At 31.5% G+C, this 16,149-nt stretch overlaps 1 protein-coding gene across 1 annotated transcript; it reads right to left on the reverse strand.

Annotated features, from left to right (window-relative positions):
• Nucleotides 1–3,485: 3,485 nt before the first annotated feature.
• On the reverse strand, nt 3,486–4,836 carry LOC139504336 (protein toll-like). The gene is made up of 2 exons (XM_071294407.1): nt 4,187–4,836; nt 3,486–4,142 (listed from the first exon to the last, which is right to left on the reverse strand). Exons 1-2 carry the CDS (start codon nt 4,834–4,836, stop codon nt 3,590–3,592), a joined length of 1,203 nt encoding a protein of 400 aa, XP_071150508.1. The 3' UTR covers nt 3,486–3,589.
• Nucleotides 4,837–16,149: the final 11,313 nt, after the last annotated feature.

A 16,149-nucleotide genomic window follows, 5' to 3' on the forward strand; every position in this document is an offset into this window, starting at 1 on the left:
AGTTTGAGAAGTTGAGTTTATAACTATATGTATAGACTATCACATATCTGACATTTACACCTTATTCTCTAAATGACAACAACTTCAAAAATTAACAAAAACAACTTTGTTTTGCCCTGTAGCAAATATTTCATGTATTTTGCCAAATTCATAAATGTATTCACAGTAAATACAATAGAGCATTAAACATGAAAGATCAAGTAAGATGAAGAGTATGAATATGGATAAGAGGAGACATGGCACATGTGGGAAGATCAAGTAAGATGAAGAGCATGAATATAGATAAGAGGAGACATGGCACATGTGGCAGAAGTAATGACATCACAGTGTAGTAAAAATATGTTTTACAAAAGGCCCAACAAAGAACTCTCAAAGGGTTGTTGGATGTGGTTCTGTTATGTGTATTGTTCTATATTCCCGTGTTTGTAGTAGCGTTTTGGATTTAAATGCTCTTAAATTTTGTATAAATGATACATAATTAAGTCGGGGATTTCGTTCTAACAACATGTACCATATCCTTTCATAGATACAAAGATTCGGTTAGGAAGTTTAGCTGTACCTTCGTAGACTCGGACATCACATTCTAATGTTTAACATGTTTAAGGTATTGATGTTTAAAAAACCCGTAAATTTAGGTATGATCCATGTAGCTGTTAGTAATAAAAGATTATCAAATTAACACAGAAAAATGTTGGAATATTGTTTTATTGGTACTTCTATTTATTTTGTTTTGGAAAAAAAGTAAAACAAAGCTAAAGATATATTGCAATATATATACATCCTGTCGATACTGTTCACTTATAGTTTGTCATTGCTTATGTTCATGCTTTTCCCGGACTGTCTTTGGCGTCTATACATTAAATCCGTTGAATGTGTATTGCTTGATATTTTAGTCAGGGAGAACATCATTTATTTATTTCGCTGATTTGTGTCTATTGTTTTTATGTTAGTTGTGGTCGTGATCGAACAGATACTTTGAGTTAATCCAATTGTTTCTGATTTATACATTTTTTTTTATTTTATGCTGTTACACACTGTCACAGATTACGGTGAAGTTTGAGCGCTCACATACATGTTTAATCCCGTCAAATTCTATAAATGGCTATCCCAAGTCAGAAGTTGCAGTTTAGTGGTTTTCGTTGGTTCATGGGCGTAGTATTTTTGTTTCGTAACCTGTTTTTGTTAGAAATAAGGGCGTTAGTATTCTCGTTTGAATTTTCATGGCAGCCTTGTATAGCCCACTATATGTTATTGATTTTAATCGTTCTTGAAGGTTGTACGGCTGGCTATATTGCTTTCCATTCATTTGAACTCCGGTGGATAGTTGCGTCATTGTCAATCATACCGGTACCACATCTCCTTATTTTCATGTTCCAAAAATACAGAGCGTGGCTCTCTCCATACCCCAGCCTCCGGATTGAAGATAATTATACGATATTTCAAAAGATATTTCTTTCATTTAGAACACTTCAATTAAGTGGATATTATGACATGTTTTCGTCCTCGAATAGGAAAGAGGAAGTCAGTAGCTGTATTTTCCCGATGGTATCAAGTACAGGCAATATGCGGCAAGGTTAAACTTTGACCTTAGCATAGATAAATGATTAACCAATTTAACAAATAACCGTACTTAAATGTATCAGGAAATTTAGTGCTTATGATAAGAATTTTAAACATTCAATACTCATATTTTAAGTGTTCCAATAACAATGAATTTCTGAAGAGGGCTGTATATAGTGATTCGACAGTCAGTCAGTTCGTCCGTCTTTTTTTCGTTTGTCAGTCTTTTACTTTTGTTTCAACAACTGCTCCGGATCCGCATAAAAGAATATTTAAACGTTTTACAGATTCTTAATCACATGGTTTACTTTTGCATTACGATTTCGTTTATTTATAAAAAAGATGTTTTTGTGGTTTACTTTGTTGTATCTTCACTCTTTAGTATACATTTGTATATCACTATATATAATTCCATATTACATCTTCTATTTTTTATTTTTTGGTTTCTTCCAAAAATTCATGGACTATTGCTTTATCTGGATGTAGCGATTTTGTATCTTTCGATAAAACTTATTAAAATCATTTTATGATCAAGATTAGTTTTGGAAGTTTCCTTAGCTCATCATATATTTTGTCATCGTTTTATCTGAACTCGGAGGAGGGATTCGGGGGTTGGGAGAGGGGGTGGGTGTGGTACACATTTCTTATCCACAATTCTTCATAAACTCTTGTTTTAATATAAAGGTTTACAGAAACTTTCTTTGAATCTTAAATATATGATGTCATTGTGTAACATATTTTATTTCTCGATCCAACATACCTTTGGGGTTTTCCTTTGCAAATCATAGACTAGACATCGTTGATATATTTTTGTGAGCTTTTTCTATATAGTAACTAAAAGTTGCAAATTTTTTACAAATATCCCTTATGACTTTATTTACGAATCTGTTCCCAGTTACTTTTACATTATTTAGTAAACACATTTTGGTCTTTTGTGGATAGTTGTCTCATTGGCAATCATACCACATCTTCTTTTTTATACAGTCACATTAACAGATATATCAATATAATAAATAAAACAACAGATTTTTTTACATGCCATTCAATATAAAAAGTGATAATAAGTGATCCTAGTATGTTCAAATTTTTTGTATTGCTTTCGTAAGTGGTCAGGGCTGTCTTTAAACTGGTCCAAGTTGTCTTTAGATGTGATCCAAGTTGTTTTAAAATTGGTCCGAGTTGTCTTTAGATGTGCACCAAGTTGTTTGAAAACTGGTCCGAGTTGTCTTTAGATATGCACCAAGTTGTTTTAAAATTGCCTTCAACAATGAGCAAAAGCATACCGTATACTTCACTATAAAAGGTCCCGAAATCACAAAATAATAAGTATTTTAAAATTCATTCCTTTTCTCACATTTAACCCGTATCATTTATATTGTGTATTAATATGTTTTTTTTTCAGCTACTACATACAGTTCAAAACTCATATCTAGCCATACACTAGCATGACAAATCCACAGAACCATAGAAATATTATAGTTTATATGATAGGAAGTCAAATTCATCTTGGTAAACTTTACCCAAGAGAGTTCTTAATAATATCTAAATTATTCAAAGGAGAATTTTAGACAGGTATCATATTGATGAGAGACGGATTTCTCTGTATGGTATAAACCATGCCAGAACAGAAGCATTGACTCTGAGCTGAAGATACTATCGATGGACTAGTAATCCATCACGATAACACAACATAAACTTGTTGATATATACCACGAAAAAGACTCACTAAAAGAGATTTGTTCATCTTCAACCAGAAAATAAACTTTCAAAGATATTATAAAACTCAATACACAAATGATAAGGATGTTTTATGTCTTACATTTGCATATTAATATCAATATATTTCTGAATATATATGGCGTAAACTATCTATTGAAAATGTTCTGCATTAGAAAATCCAAATTGGAATCATTAACTCATATTTTCCTAAGATTGTATTACACAATATATGAAGCACCTCACACATTATTTTCCTTGAATTGAACATGACTTAATTATGTTGCATTTTAGCTACGCCGATCACGGAATATTAATCAGATACACTTTTTATCTGACGGTTGTTGGTTCGTAGCCTTATTTCAAGGTCTTCTAGCAATTTATTGTCGAAGTTACAAAAGTCAAATGTTTGTCCAACTCGTACAAAGGCTTTTAACCTCCTATCTTTGATATGACTGCTATCCAAAATATCATAATTAACTACAACAATTCTTCGAGGGTTGTTCGACTTGAAGTGAGTCCAAATTTGGTTCCATTCAATCATATTAATTTGTGATTTTAAATAATCATCGCTCAAAATCACTAAATACGAATTTGAAATTGCAACTTCAGTGAAAATCTGTTCGACTTGCACATCACCTGGAATGAAATCTCTAGGAGGCAAACACACTCTAAAGCCATTTCTTTCTAGATTTTTAACGAGACCTGTTGTTACCCATTTCATTGTATTGTAATTTTCAGCATTGAGCGACAAGTACACATCAAATTTGTTCGGTTGCTGACTGGTTTTATTATTGAATCTGCCAAAGTACCGACTTTTGAAATTCCTCGAGAGTAAATATATTTCGTACTTGCGTGTTAAGTAAAGAAACAGAGATACAATTACGATTAACATTGAAGTAAAAAATGCATATTGCACAGTTGATCGCGGTTTTTTATCGGCACAAAATTGAGAGATAGAAATTGCCTCAACGTTTTATCGGGAAAACGACAGGTAATAACGTTATTGCCTCTACGTCTTCTGTTCTGATTTTCAAGCCAAACCTGAATCCACTTCATCTCACAGGAACACGTGATAGTTATATTTCCGAACTGAACTGTTCGTTTATTTTTAAATAGCTGTACATTTTTATGAATCTGCGATATACCATTATGCTTGAGATTGATATTGCTAATTTTCAGGATTTCAAAAATGAACGGGTCCACTCTCTTTATTCGGTTATAAGACAAATCTATTGAATACGTTTTATCTAAATAAGTACGGTATTCGAAAACTGTTATGGAATTATGACTTAAATCAATATGTAAACGATTTCGTTCCGGCAAAACACTTGGCAACTTATATTTTCCCCTCATAGAACAATTAACCACAACTCTTGATCTCGATGGCTGTTCGAAACAACTGCAATTAAAAGGACATTTGTCTTTCATTGAGATATTACATACGAAAAGGTCTGCACTAATATTAAAAATCCGTCTACCACGAAGAAAGGGTGGATGTTCACAAGTTAATTTTCGTTTTTCTTCAAAATTTTTGCTGCCAAATTTGAACTGTTCCATGAAAGGCTCTATCTTGCAATCACAATTTATAGGATTATCCTCAAGGTTTATAGGATATTTGAAAAAAGCACTAAAAATAATATCACGGGTAAAACCTAATTTCGAAAAATTAGGTATTTCCGAAATTTGATTAGAGTTTAAATTTATATTTCCCCCACTTTTTGAAAGATTGAATTTAAAATCCAATTCATTTGCAAACTCCGATATACAATTGTTACTCAGTTGTATAAAGTCAAACGAATAATCGAGATATAAGTTTGTTGAGTCAATGCTTCTTAGAAAATTGTGATGTACAGAAATCTTCATGAGAGAACCTGGGCGATAGTTAAATGTATTTGGCTCTATATATTGTATCTTATTGTAAGATAAATCCAAAACGCTCAAATATTTCAATCTCCTGAATGTTGTATTTCCCAATACTGCAATTCTATTAAAAGACAGGTTTAATGTGTCCAGCATGTGAAAACATTCGATGTGAGTAATATTTCCAACCTGGTCTTTAGAAAAATTTATATCCACTATACCTCTTAATTTACAAAGACTGCTTGGAATAACTTCTAAATCGCCCTGCTGGTATAAAATCTTGTAAAACAATGTGCCAGTAGCGCCATCGTTAATTATAACAAAATCGTTTTCTTGTTTTGATTTCAAGTGTAAAATTCTAATCAACTTCTCAATTATCCAGTATGGTCGTGCATATTTCACGCAGCAATTGGCAACATTTCTCCCTGCAAAACTACGCCGTTTTGTGATTTTTTGTTTACATGATTTTGGACACATAAGGTATTTACTAGCAACCGTATAATCTGTCCAATGAAAATATTCAGCGATTGGTTTTTTAGTAATATCACTAAAGTTTGCTGCTAAAAACATGTGAAAACTAGAAGTAATGAAGAACAAATTCATCTGCAAAAGAAGATACCACTCATTATTTCAAAATTTTATGAAAACTTGTCAAAACTGTTTAAATGATCTTTTGCAAAAAAGAAGAAATGCAGTTGGCAATATAAACTAATAGTATAAGTCACAGAAAAGAAAAGAAAACGTTTAAAAAACAACAACACAAAAACACAAAAATCATAACAACAGTTAACAAAATACTCCACAGGAACTGCAAAAGAATGTGCTGCATGAACCTTACGAAAACCGGATGTAAACGCGTGTATCATTGTCCTTCTTTGCTCAATATATGACACATGTAGTCTTATTATGATAGCGTTTCTCATGATGAAGAAGACATATTAAACGTTTAAGTTTTTGACCATAAACTTTGACTATGTATGAAAAGGTCATTTTTTAAGAATTAAGGGATATTACTTTTTCAGAAGTACCAATAACTTGATTTTTTAAAATTTATTCATCAGGAAAAAAAACCTGTTTTTAAAGCCGTCAACACAATATCAAGTAAATAATATAAGTTCTTGTTTTATTTACCTGACTTTATATTGGATGTATTTACTGTATTATGCTTTAGTTATCGCATATGCGTCTTTGTATTCAATGATTTTCAATTTTTTTTTCTGTTAAAGACGATTCTAATAATTATGTCAAATTGGACATATAAACTATGTTTCAAAAGGCATTCTTATCCAATCTATGGGTAACAATACGTACCTTTACATGCAGTGAAGGTAAGATTTTGGTTTTAAAAAAAACTTATCAAAGATAAAATACCAGGCTTTCAATTTTGTACGCCAGACCCCCATTTTGTGTACAAAAAACTCGTCAGTGACGCTCGAATAAAAATGTTTTAAAAGTCAAATCAAGTACACATGAACAGCATTGATGACCTAAATTTCAGAAAGTTTTGTCAGTTACCATGGTTACAGTTAAGGTATTCTATTCATGAAGTAGAAAATCTTTACCATTTCGAGCAATTAAAAGTTTTGTAAAAAATGAAAACAACAGTTTATAATTTTCACGCTTCCGAAGCAGTAAATTTACAAATATGACCATATGAAGGATATCATAAGAATATCCTTCTCATTCATGATTTGTTTAAATATTTCTAAATTGTAGTTTAATGTATTTGATATGAAAGAGTACATAAATAAATTGATTTTGATTAATAGTGTAAACAGTTAGAAAATGACCAGGATAGTGAAATTAGTTCAAGAACATTGGTCCTACCTCGTTTGAAAAAAAACGAATTAACTTACCATATTACAACGCTCCATCATACTTCTCATTCAGAACACAACTACTGAATTAATATATGTGTCTATGTACAGGTCATTCGTATTTTTGATATTCAGAAATTTAATATTTTGAAGTTATATCCTACTTAGCTTCCGACCACAAATGAAAATTATGAAAAAAATCCCCTACTTATATTGAATTAAATTTTGCAAATTGACACGATATATTTGGAAGATCATTCTTCGATGAAAGATTGTTAGGCTGCTGCTTTGGCCACATAAAAAAATTCTTTTCCGGAATTTTCAGGTGACAATAGTGGGCTGCGAGCGAAGTTAAAAACAAAATCAATGAATCTGTAAAAGAATTTTCTTTCGGTAATTGAAATTGAAAATGACAATATCAGCAAAATTATTAAGGATCAAATATATCTTCTTTTGTCTTTCATACATCAATCACTTTAATTTATTGTTTTCATATGCGTGTTGCAGTGAATATAGAGCCCTTCCTGTTTTGAGGAAGTTTAATTTAATAAGATCTTCTTAGTAATCAGTTATCCGTAAACAGAAGAAGGCGTGACACCTTTGATTATAGAAAAACCTGACGTTATGAGGCATAACTGCCGTTGATGTCACTCCCAGCTTTTGTGTTTTGAGATTATGACGTTAAAGGAAAGATTTCAAACCAGTTAAAGAATATATTGAACATGTTCAGAATAGAACAACATCTTTATTGAATAAACAATCGCTCCACAAGCCATCAACGACTCCATTTCCCCACTCACAATTTTGACACTGAACTTGATCCTAAACTTTCAACAATGTCTTGTCATTACCGCTGAGTTTTTCTCAAACACACTAAATAAAAATGGCTATTTTTTATGTCGTGCGTCTGAAGCGTGGTTTTGAATTACCTGCAGCATAAATATTCAAACAAAAATATTTGAAAATCAGGGATGTATCAATCGGCAATCCTCGGGTTAATCCGCTACTATCCTACGGAATTGGCCGAGTTGTGACGGATGAGGGATGCATAAGACCCAAATTGTAGCCTTCGTCTGCACATGAACTATAGTGCTTGGCATCAGCACTTTTTATTTTTGCAAAACAAAATCGACATAGTTGGTAAACTCATTATTTTGGGTAGAATTTGTACTCGTAATAAAACTATACCGCTTCTTACCTGAAACGTTCTCGTAAACTAACACCCGAAAACATATCGAAAACCCCCACTTTTTTTCGAGCGAAATTAAAAAAAAGAATAAAAACCTTAATTTGGTGTTGCTTTAATGCCAAACATCAAATATATAATACGTACTACAACAATAAACAGGACGATGATTTGTTCATAAGATCGTGTAGTAGGAGGACACACGTGCTTTTTTCTTGATATCTGTTTCTTATCAACCTTCCAACCTCTTACACTCGTTACACACACATTTCCTTAAAGTTTATAGAAACCTCTATAATGCAACATTTGTTCTTCTATATCACAACAAAATATACTACACCAGCCTTCCGTCAATTGATAAAAATTATACAGTCATTTCCTTAAATGATTTACACAGTAATTCATATGATCTGACATTGTCTTTATTTAGGGCATGCGATACAGTAACAGGGGAGGTAATGACGTTGCTAACGTAATATGCGATTTTTCGCGACGTCAAAATGTCAGGAAAAGACCGTTTTTAATAATAAAAAAAATAACCGAATTATTTTACAAGTAAAAATATGCAGCAAAAAATGCTGTTTTTACTCAAATCTCGAAATTTCATTATAAATATCTTAATTATTTTCACTAAACTGTTACACAAATTAAGAGCATTCAAGTTGTTTTACAAAAATCATATGTGTTGATATTTCGAATGAAAAAAGTTTAGTATGTCTGTCTAAGGAAAGAGATGTCGAAGAAAATGAAATTCTAATTACATGGCAAAATTTTCGAACCGATTTATCTCGAAATTTCGCACATGAAGATACAATTTTTATTACATAATTCAATTAACATCGTACTCTAATTGGATATAGGAAGATGTGGTGTGAGTGCCAATGAGACAACTCTCCATACAAATAACAATTTAAAAAGTAAACCATTATAGGTTAAAGTACGGCCTTCAACACGGAGCCTTGGCTCACACCGAACAACAAGCTATAAAGGGCCCCAAAATTACTAGTGTAAAACCATTCAAACGGGAAAACCAACGGACTAATCTATATAAACAAAACGAGAAACGAGAAACACGTATATATTACATAAACAAACGACAACTACTGTACAATTGGCCTTTAAAACATTTTTAGATATGAGCGTCACTGATGAGTCTTTTGTTGACGAATCTCGCGTCTGGCGTAAATATAGAATTTTAATCCTGGTATTTATGATGAGTTTATTTATCAGTCAAAAAAGCCTGTATGCAAATTTTCACAAAACAATCACCGTGCGATCAAAACTGTATCGTATGTTCTTGAGGTCAGTTTGAGGAATTTTTGTCAAATGTTTTTTTTACCTTCTACGATTTTAATTGCTCATAAAAAGTCATTTATCATTTACCAAAATTTGATCAGATTTTAGATTTCTGTTCTTACGATTTGAGACCTCAAATAATGACAGCGTTAAACATACAGTAAAAATCAGAGTCAGCCTTTCCCTGCCATTTTTAAAAAAGTCAATTATCTAGAAAAAGATATTTGTAAATCAGTTTATTAAGTGTACTTGTATCTAAACGTTGAAATAAGCTGAATTCTTTACTCTCCATTGTTGAAGGTCGTACGGTGACCTAAAGCTGTTAATTTCTAAGTCATTTTGTCTTTTGTAGAGAGATGTGTCGTTGGCAATCAAACCACTTTTTTTCTATTTAAAAAGAGCATTTTGGCATTTTATGGTGTATTGTTTTTTCATATATATTCTTAAATATTTTAATATTTTCAGTTATAAATTTGTTATGGCTTTTCCCTGAACGATGTGATAAGAAAAAAGTCAAACATGCTCTCTCCTAATTTTTAATAGAAGACAGTCAATACTAGTTAAAACATATAGATATCGTTTATCCGTCGGCTTCGGTGAACGATATTTCCATCAAGTCATACAACTTGGGACAATTATCTATTTAAAAGAACTTACATTTCAATTTTTTTGTAGGTGCTTTGTTTGTGCAATCACTCAGCTATTAAAATAGTTCAATCAAATTGTAAACATTTGGGTGCAATGACATCTACATGATCGAACTCCGAAACAGCGGTTACGTCCTCTTTACTACGCTACGTTGACTTGATAGTTTAGCGAAGCAACGTCACCACTGTTTCGGAGTTTGCTACATGATCTACCAATGAATTTAAACTTAACTTACAAGAATATTACAATTGTAAGTAACCAATGTAAAAAAACTATAACGCCTCAGTTTGTCATGAATTGTTTTTACAGAAATAAGATTATCGTATTTAATTGCATTTATTTGGATTAACGCCGGATTTTTTTCATCATAATTAAAATTCTAAGAAATGAAGCCAATATCTAATTAGAACTCAGATCTGTATTTCCCACCCTCATTGTCCATTACATATCTATATTATACATGTTCCTTCTTCTAACAATTTTAATGATTTTTTGTCTTGGAAATAACTATAATATTCAATGAATGTAGAGAAGAAAAAAATAGGAAAACCCAGGTCAGATTTCTTAACAATGCAGAATGCAGGTGGCATGGGATTATACACATGATAAACGAATAAACACAGCATTTTCGTTCTTTGCTAAAAACCTATTGTTTCTTTTCATCCCATGATGGCAGTCGACACCCCTTCCACCTTTACCAGACGATATGACGATATCCATTAAACAAAGAATGATGTCCATCTTCTCAAACAACAGCAAGGCAATTTAAAACTAAGACATCATAGGAAATAAGGTATAGCCAACATACGAAAAAAGAAATATATCTTTGCAGATAGGTTTCTTAATTTCATAGTGACTTCTATATACTGTAAACTTTTATTTTAATGGAAAGTAAAAACATGTTGTATTATGGACATAGCCTCTGTGATTTTTTTGTAAAGGATTTTACACCTTTTAGTTCTTGCCACTGTTAGTTAAATACAATAGAAATCGATCCTATCTCACGCTATTTTATCATTTGAAAACATGAAAATTATTTAGGTTAAAAAAAAAGAAAGTATTTGTCAATTGATATATGTAAATAAATATAAAAAGTAAACCATTATAGGTCAAAGTACTGAGGTCAACAGGGAGTCGTGGCTCACACCGAATAGCAACCTATAAAAGGCCCCAACAATTTCTAGTGTAAAAGCATTCAAACGGGAAAACCAACGGTTTTATCTATATGAAAAACGAGAAACGAGGTACACATCAACAAACGACAACAACACCTGAAACAGTAGTGTAACATCACAGCATAGAAAGACTTACTATAAAATATAAATTGAAAAGACTTAACTCAATCAAAAGACACATTAACACAAGTGAGCATAAAGTGAACGAATAAATGTGATCCATGATACAATGTAAATACAAAATCAAATAAATGTTGGATGAAACCCATTACCTGTTAAATAGGATATTTTTATTTTTTTTGGCTTTACATAAATTAACATACAAAAATAGATATTTGCTTTTTGTTTTCAGTGCTCTTCAACTTAATTATCTATTTGATTCCTTCTATCCTAACTGTAAGTCATATTTAAATGAATCGCGCTTCTAGCGTATTTGATAAGAATACATCTTTGACATGATAACGGCAATAGAAAATGATAAATCAACCAAATTTCCTTGGATTTTTCATTAATTTTTAGCTTAATAAAAGAACTATTTCTCCGATATTTCAACAATATATAAATTCAGATATTTTGATCATTCGTATCATACTTGTACTAAAATAGAAAATTAAGTTTTCGGTAATTTTAGATTAAAAATGGATGATTTCACCAACTATCAATTGCCTACTCATTGATATATATATATTAAATTTTAAATGATCATTGCAATATACAAATAAGAATTTTTAGTTTTTTGTGGATTAGATCAGTTTTCCCAAATGCTGCATATAAACAGCACGATTTTATCCCGAAATACATTCTTTTACAATAATTGGAATTACATGCGACTGTCAGTAAGAGGTTTAGTTAGCTACAATTATATCTGCCGATGTGTAATAGTATTTTTTTGATCGAACATAGCTTCCATGAGTCTAAAAAGGAACGGTCATTACGACATTTTTTTAAATGACGTCACAGACGACACGCTTTCATATTTTCTTGCACACGAAATGAAATCATAACAAAACTACGGGCAGCAATAGGGTTAAACTTTAAATTTTGATATTTCAAACGTTCAAATTTACTCACTAGTCTCAAAGAATTTTTGTTTATAATGTTAAGTATACTTGTTATTTAATTGTTGGTTTATTGTTACAATTTTTTTTATTGGTAGGCAAGTTATTCAGAAAGAGTTTTTTATACTGTGATACAGATTTTCCTATGTATAATTCTCTATATACATCGCTTTAGATTTCAATACTTAGACAGGAAAAAACATGTCAAATTGATACGGGAGTTTAGCTAGGTCGACCAGACTATTTGAAAATCAAGCTGTATTTTGAAGGTTCGTTGGTCGTAGCTTTTTTTCTAACTCATTCATCAGTTTGTGATTAAAGTTACAAAAGTCAAATGTATGACCCAGTCTTGCAAAGGCTTTTAGTCTCCTAAATTTGCTATTACAACTATCCAACATATCATAATTTATAACAAAAATATTGCGAGATATGTTGGTCTTGTACTGAGCCCAAATCTTGTTCCATTAAATCATTTGAAATTGTGATTGTAAAGAACCTTCACTCAATACGACTAAATACGAATTTGAGTTCGCTATTTCGGTCGAAATTTGACAACGTACACATCGCCTACATTAAAATCTCTTGGAGGCCAACAAATTTTGAAGCCACTTGTTTCAAGATTGAATACAACTGTCTTTATCCATTTCATTATGCTGTCATTCTCTGCATTGCACGAAATATACACGTCGAATCGGGTCGGCTCCAGATTGTCGTAATTATTTAGGTACAGTCCTTTAAAATTCATTAAAAGGAGACACAGTTCGTATTTCATTTTCAAGCATAGCATTAATGATACACATATAGATATCACGAAGCTAAGTAGTACATACTTAACAGTGGAATTCGGTTTTACAAAGGAACACATCTTAGAAATGGAACTCGCTTGAATATCTCTACCTCGTATATGACAGTTAATGGAGTTATTTACTCCATGTCTTCTGTGCTGATTTTCTAGCCATGATCCAATCCACTTCATTTTACAGGAACACTTGATTGATATACGTCCAAACGATATTGTGTGGTCATTTCTCATTAACAGTACATTTTAATGAATCTGAACTATTTTATTGTGCTGAAGATTAATATTCCGTAGTTTCATGATTCCATAAACAAATGGATCTACACTTGTTATTCTATTATTAGAAAAATTAATTGAAAACGTTCTATTCAGAAAAGTACGGTATTCAAAAACAGAAATTAAGTTATGGCTTAAATTAATATCTAAATCATCTTGTTGTAGACAAACACTCGGCATTTTATACTTTCTAGTCGACAAACAATTAACCCCAACCCTAGACCTCGATGGTTGTTCGAAACAATTACATTCAGGAGGGCATCCATTTTTCATCGATATAGCACATTTTAAAAGGTCTTCACTGATATCAACAATCCTATTCTCGCGAAGTAGGGGCGGGTCTTTGCAAATTAAATTATGCACTCCTTTGGCAGCAAATTTTATGGTTTTAATAAATCTTTCAAACTTACAATCACATCTTATTGGGGTTTCTTTCAAATTGATGGAATATTTAAAAACAGCACTTAATAAAATATCAATGGTAAATCCTAATTTCGATAGATTTGGCATTTCAGAAATGTGATTTCTTGCTAAATTAATAATTCCCCCACCATTTGAAAAATTGAATTTACTAGATAATTCATTTGTTAACTTCGAAATTTTATTGTCAGTCAAAATGATAAAATTAAACCAATAATCGAGATATAAGTTTGATAAATCAATGCTTTTCAGAAAGTTTCCATTTAGACGAATCGTCATGAGAGAACCTGGACGATAGTTAAACGTATTTGGCTCTATATACTGTATCTTGTTATTAGATAAATCCAAAGCTCTCAAATATTTCAACACCCTTAATGTTGTATTGCCCAAAATGTTATTAAAGGACAGTATCTGTTTTCCAGTGAAAATATCCATAAATTGATTCCTGGTCAATCTCACTCAAATGTGATGCTGAAAACATTTGAAAAAAAAGCCCAAGAAGAATGATCCCACCGGAAATAAAAAGTAAGTACTCTTGTATCTTGGATCATATACAAATAGTCATAAAACCTATTATAAAAAGTAAAATCACAATAATATTGAACTACGAGGAAAATTCAAAAAGGAAAGTCACCATATTCCTGACTTAGCATAGGCATTTTCTTATGTAGAAAATGGTGGATTGACATTTAGTCACACAATTTTGCAATATAATAGGCTTCTTCTCTATTCTTTGTTCCTTCTAAATTTCACTCAAATATGAAGTGTATCTTTCTGCACTGTTTCTTACAAATGTCAATTGAGTCTCTTTACTAACATATTTATATTGTGTCAACAGCCAGCGTTTGAGATCTTCACATATAACTTAAATGATACAGTAGTCACCTTGCCTGTTGACATTCAAACTCTTGAAAAATTGACAAATATTGATTTGAATTCAACGCATATTTGGCAAAAGCTCATGGATGTAATTCATAAAACCCCGATTACAGTTAAGCCAATGTCATCGAAGAGATTCAAGCAATAATTCACTAAGGTGTTTATTCTGTTTAATCTGTCAAGGAATATGATTGGGAATTTCTGCAGATTTCTGACCTGACCGGTGCACATCTTTGTGCATGTAAGGTTTTGTTGTTAACAAACAGATGTATTTTAACATTTAGATTTTCCGTTACTTGAGCACATACAATCTTGCAAGCATTCTGTTAGAACATGACTTTTAAAATACTCTGCATGAGATGAATTTTTATCCTTTGCCAACTGTACCCTTATCGTGATGGAATAAAGGGTTTAGAAATGTGTAATGTTGTCCTAAATTAGTTTATAAACGCACTTTGCAGTTTGATGTCCTCATACATTCATCGATCGAGTGTAGTTTTAAATAATTTTATTAAATAAGAACTTGATGCAAGATATGAAAAAAGTAGAATTTGATTTAATTTTGTTTAATGGCCAATTTAAGTGACAGATGAAATAAAATATTCGCTTTTAGCAGCCAATTTAGTTCAATTTTGTCAAAATGAACGAGGAAACATTGCTGATGAATTATTCACTAGAAAGTGAATAATTCGACATCATTAAACCGCATTCATGTGATATTCAATTTTACCCATTTACTAGAGAGTTGTTACTCATGTTTTAATCATGTTTAGCAATTAAAAGGAAAATAATGTCAACCTTGAATTCAATTCACGAAAAGGTCATTGTTACAGAGGTTAAATTTTAGTTCAATATTTTTTTAACCAATAATATGATATCAACCAGACCTTGGACAATCCAAATTGCACGAGGCCCCTACCCGTTTATATTGATTTTTATGTTTATATCGGGTTATGTGACCGTCGGCAGTCTTAGGAGGTCATCTCGATAATTAATAAGATTTCATCTAGATTAAAATAAACACAAACTTCTGATATGCATTATTGAGTACATGCATTGTTCACCGCTTACATTAGACTTATTGTAATTTTAAAATGTTTTTTAGCATTCTATAAATCAAATATGAGAATTTTAGTCAAATCGAGGCCACGATTTTGACAGCTAATGCACCTTCAAGAGCAGGTATCCTGTCATAATTTCGAAGGTGGTAGTAAGCTATGTTTTTCTTGTACGTCATATTTGTTTTATAAATACGAGTGATTTCAATCAATTTGGGTTATATGCTGTACATGTATATCAAAATGCCTCAGTTACATTTGTTGGTTTCTTTCGAACATTTATATATGAAATATATAGAATAACTGTATTATTGGATTGCACTCTCCTAAACTGTTCAAGCAATTTGTCAGGAAATATTAATACAAACAATGTTCACATCTTTACGTTGTTAGAGTAG

Source organism: Mytilus edulis, chromosome 14 (genome assembly GCF_963676685.1).
Source record: "Mytilus edulis chromosome 14, xbMytEdul2.2, whole genome shotgun sequence".
Classification (NCBI taxonomy): Eukaryota; Metazoa; Mollusca; class Bivalvia; order Mytilida; family Mytilidae; genus Mytilus; species Mytilus edulis.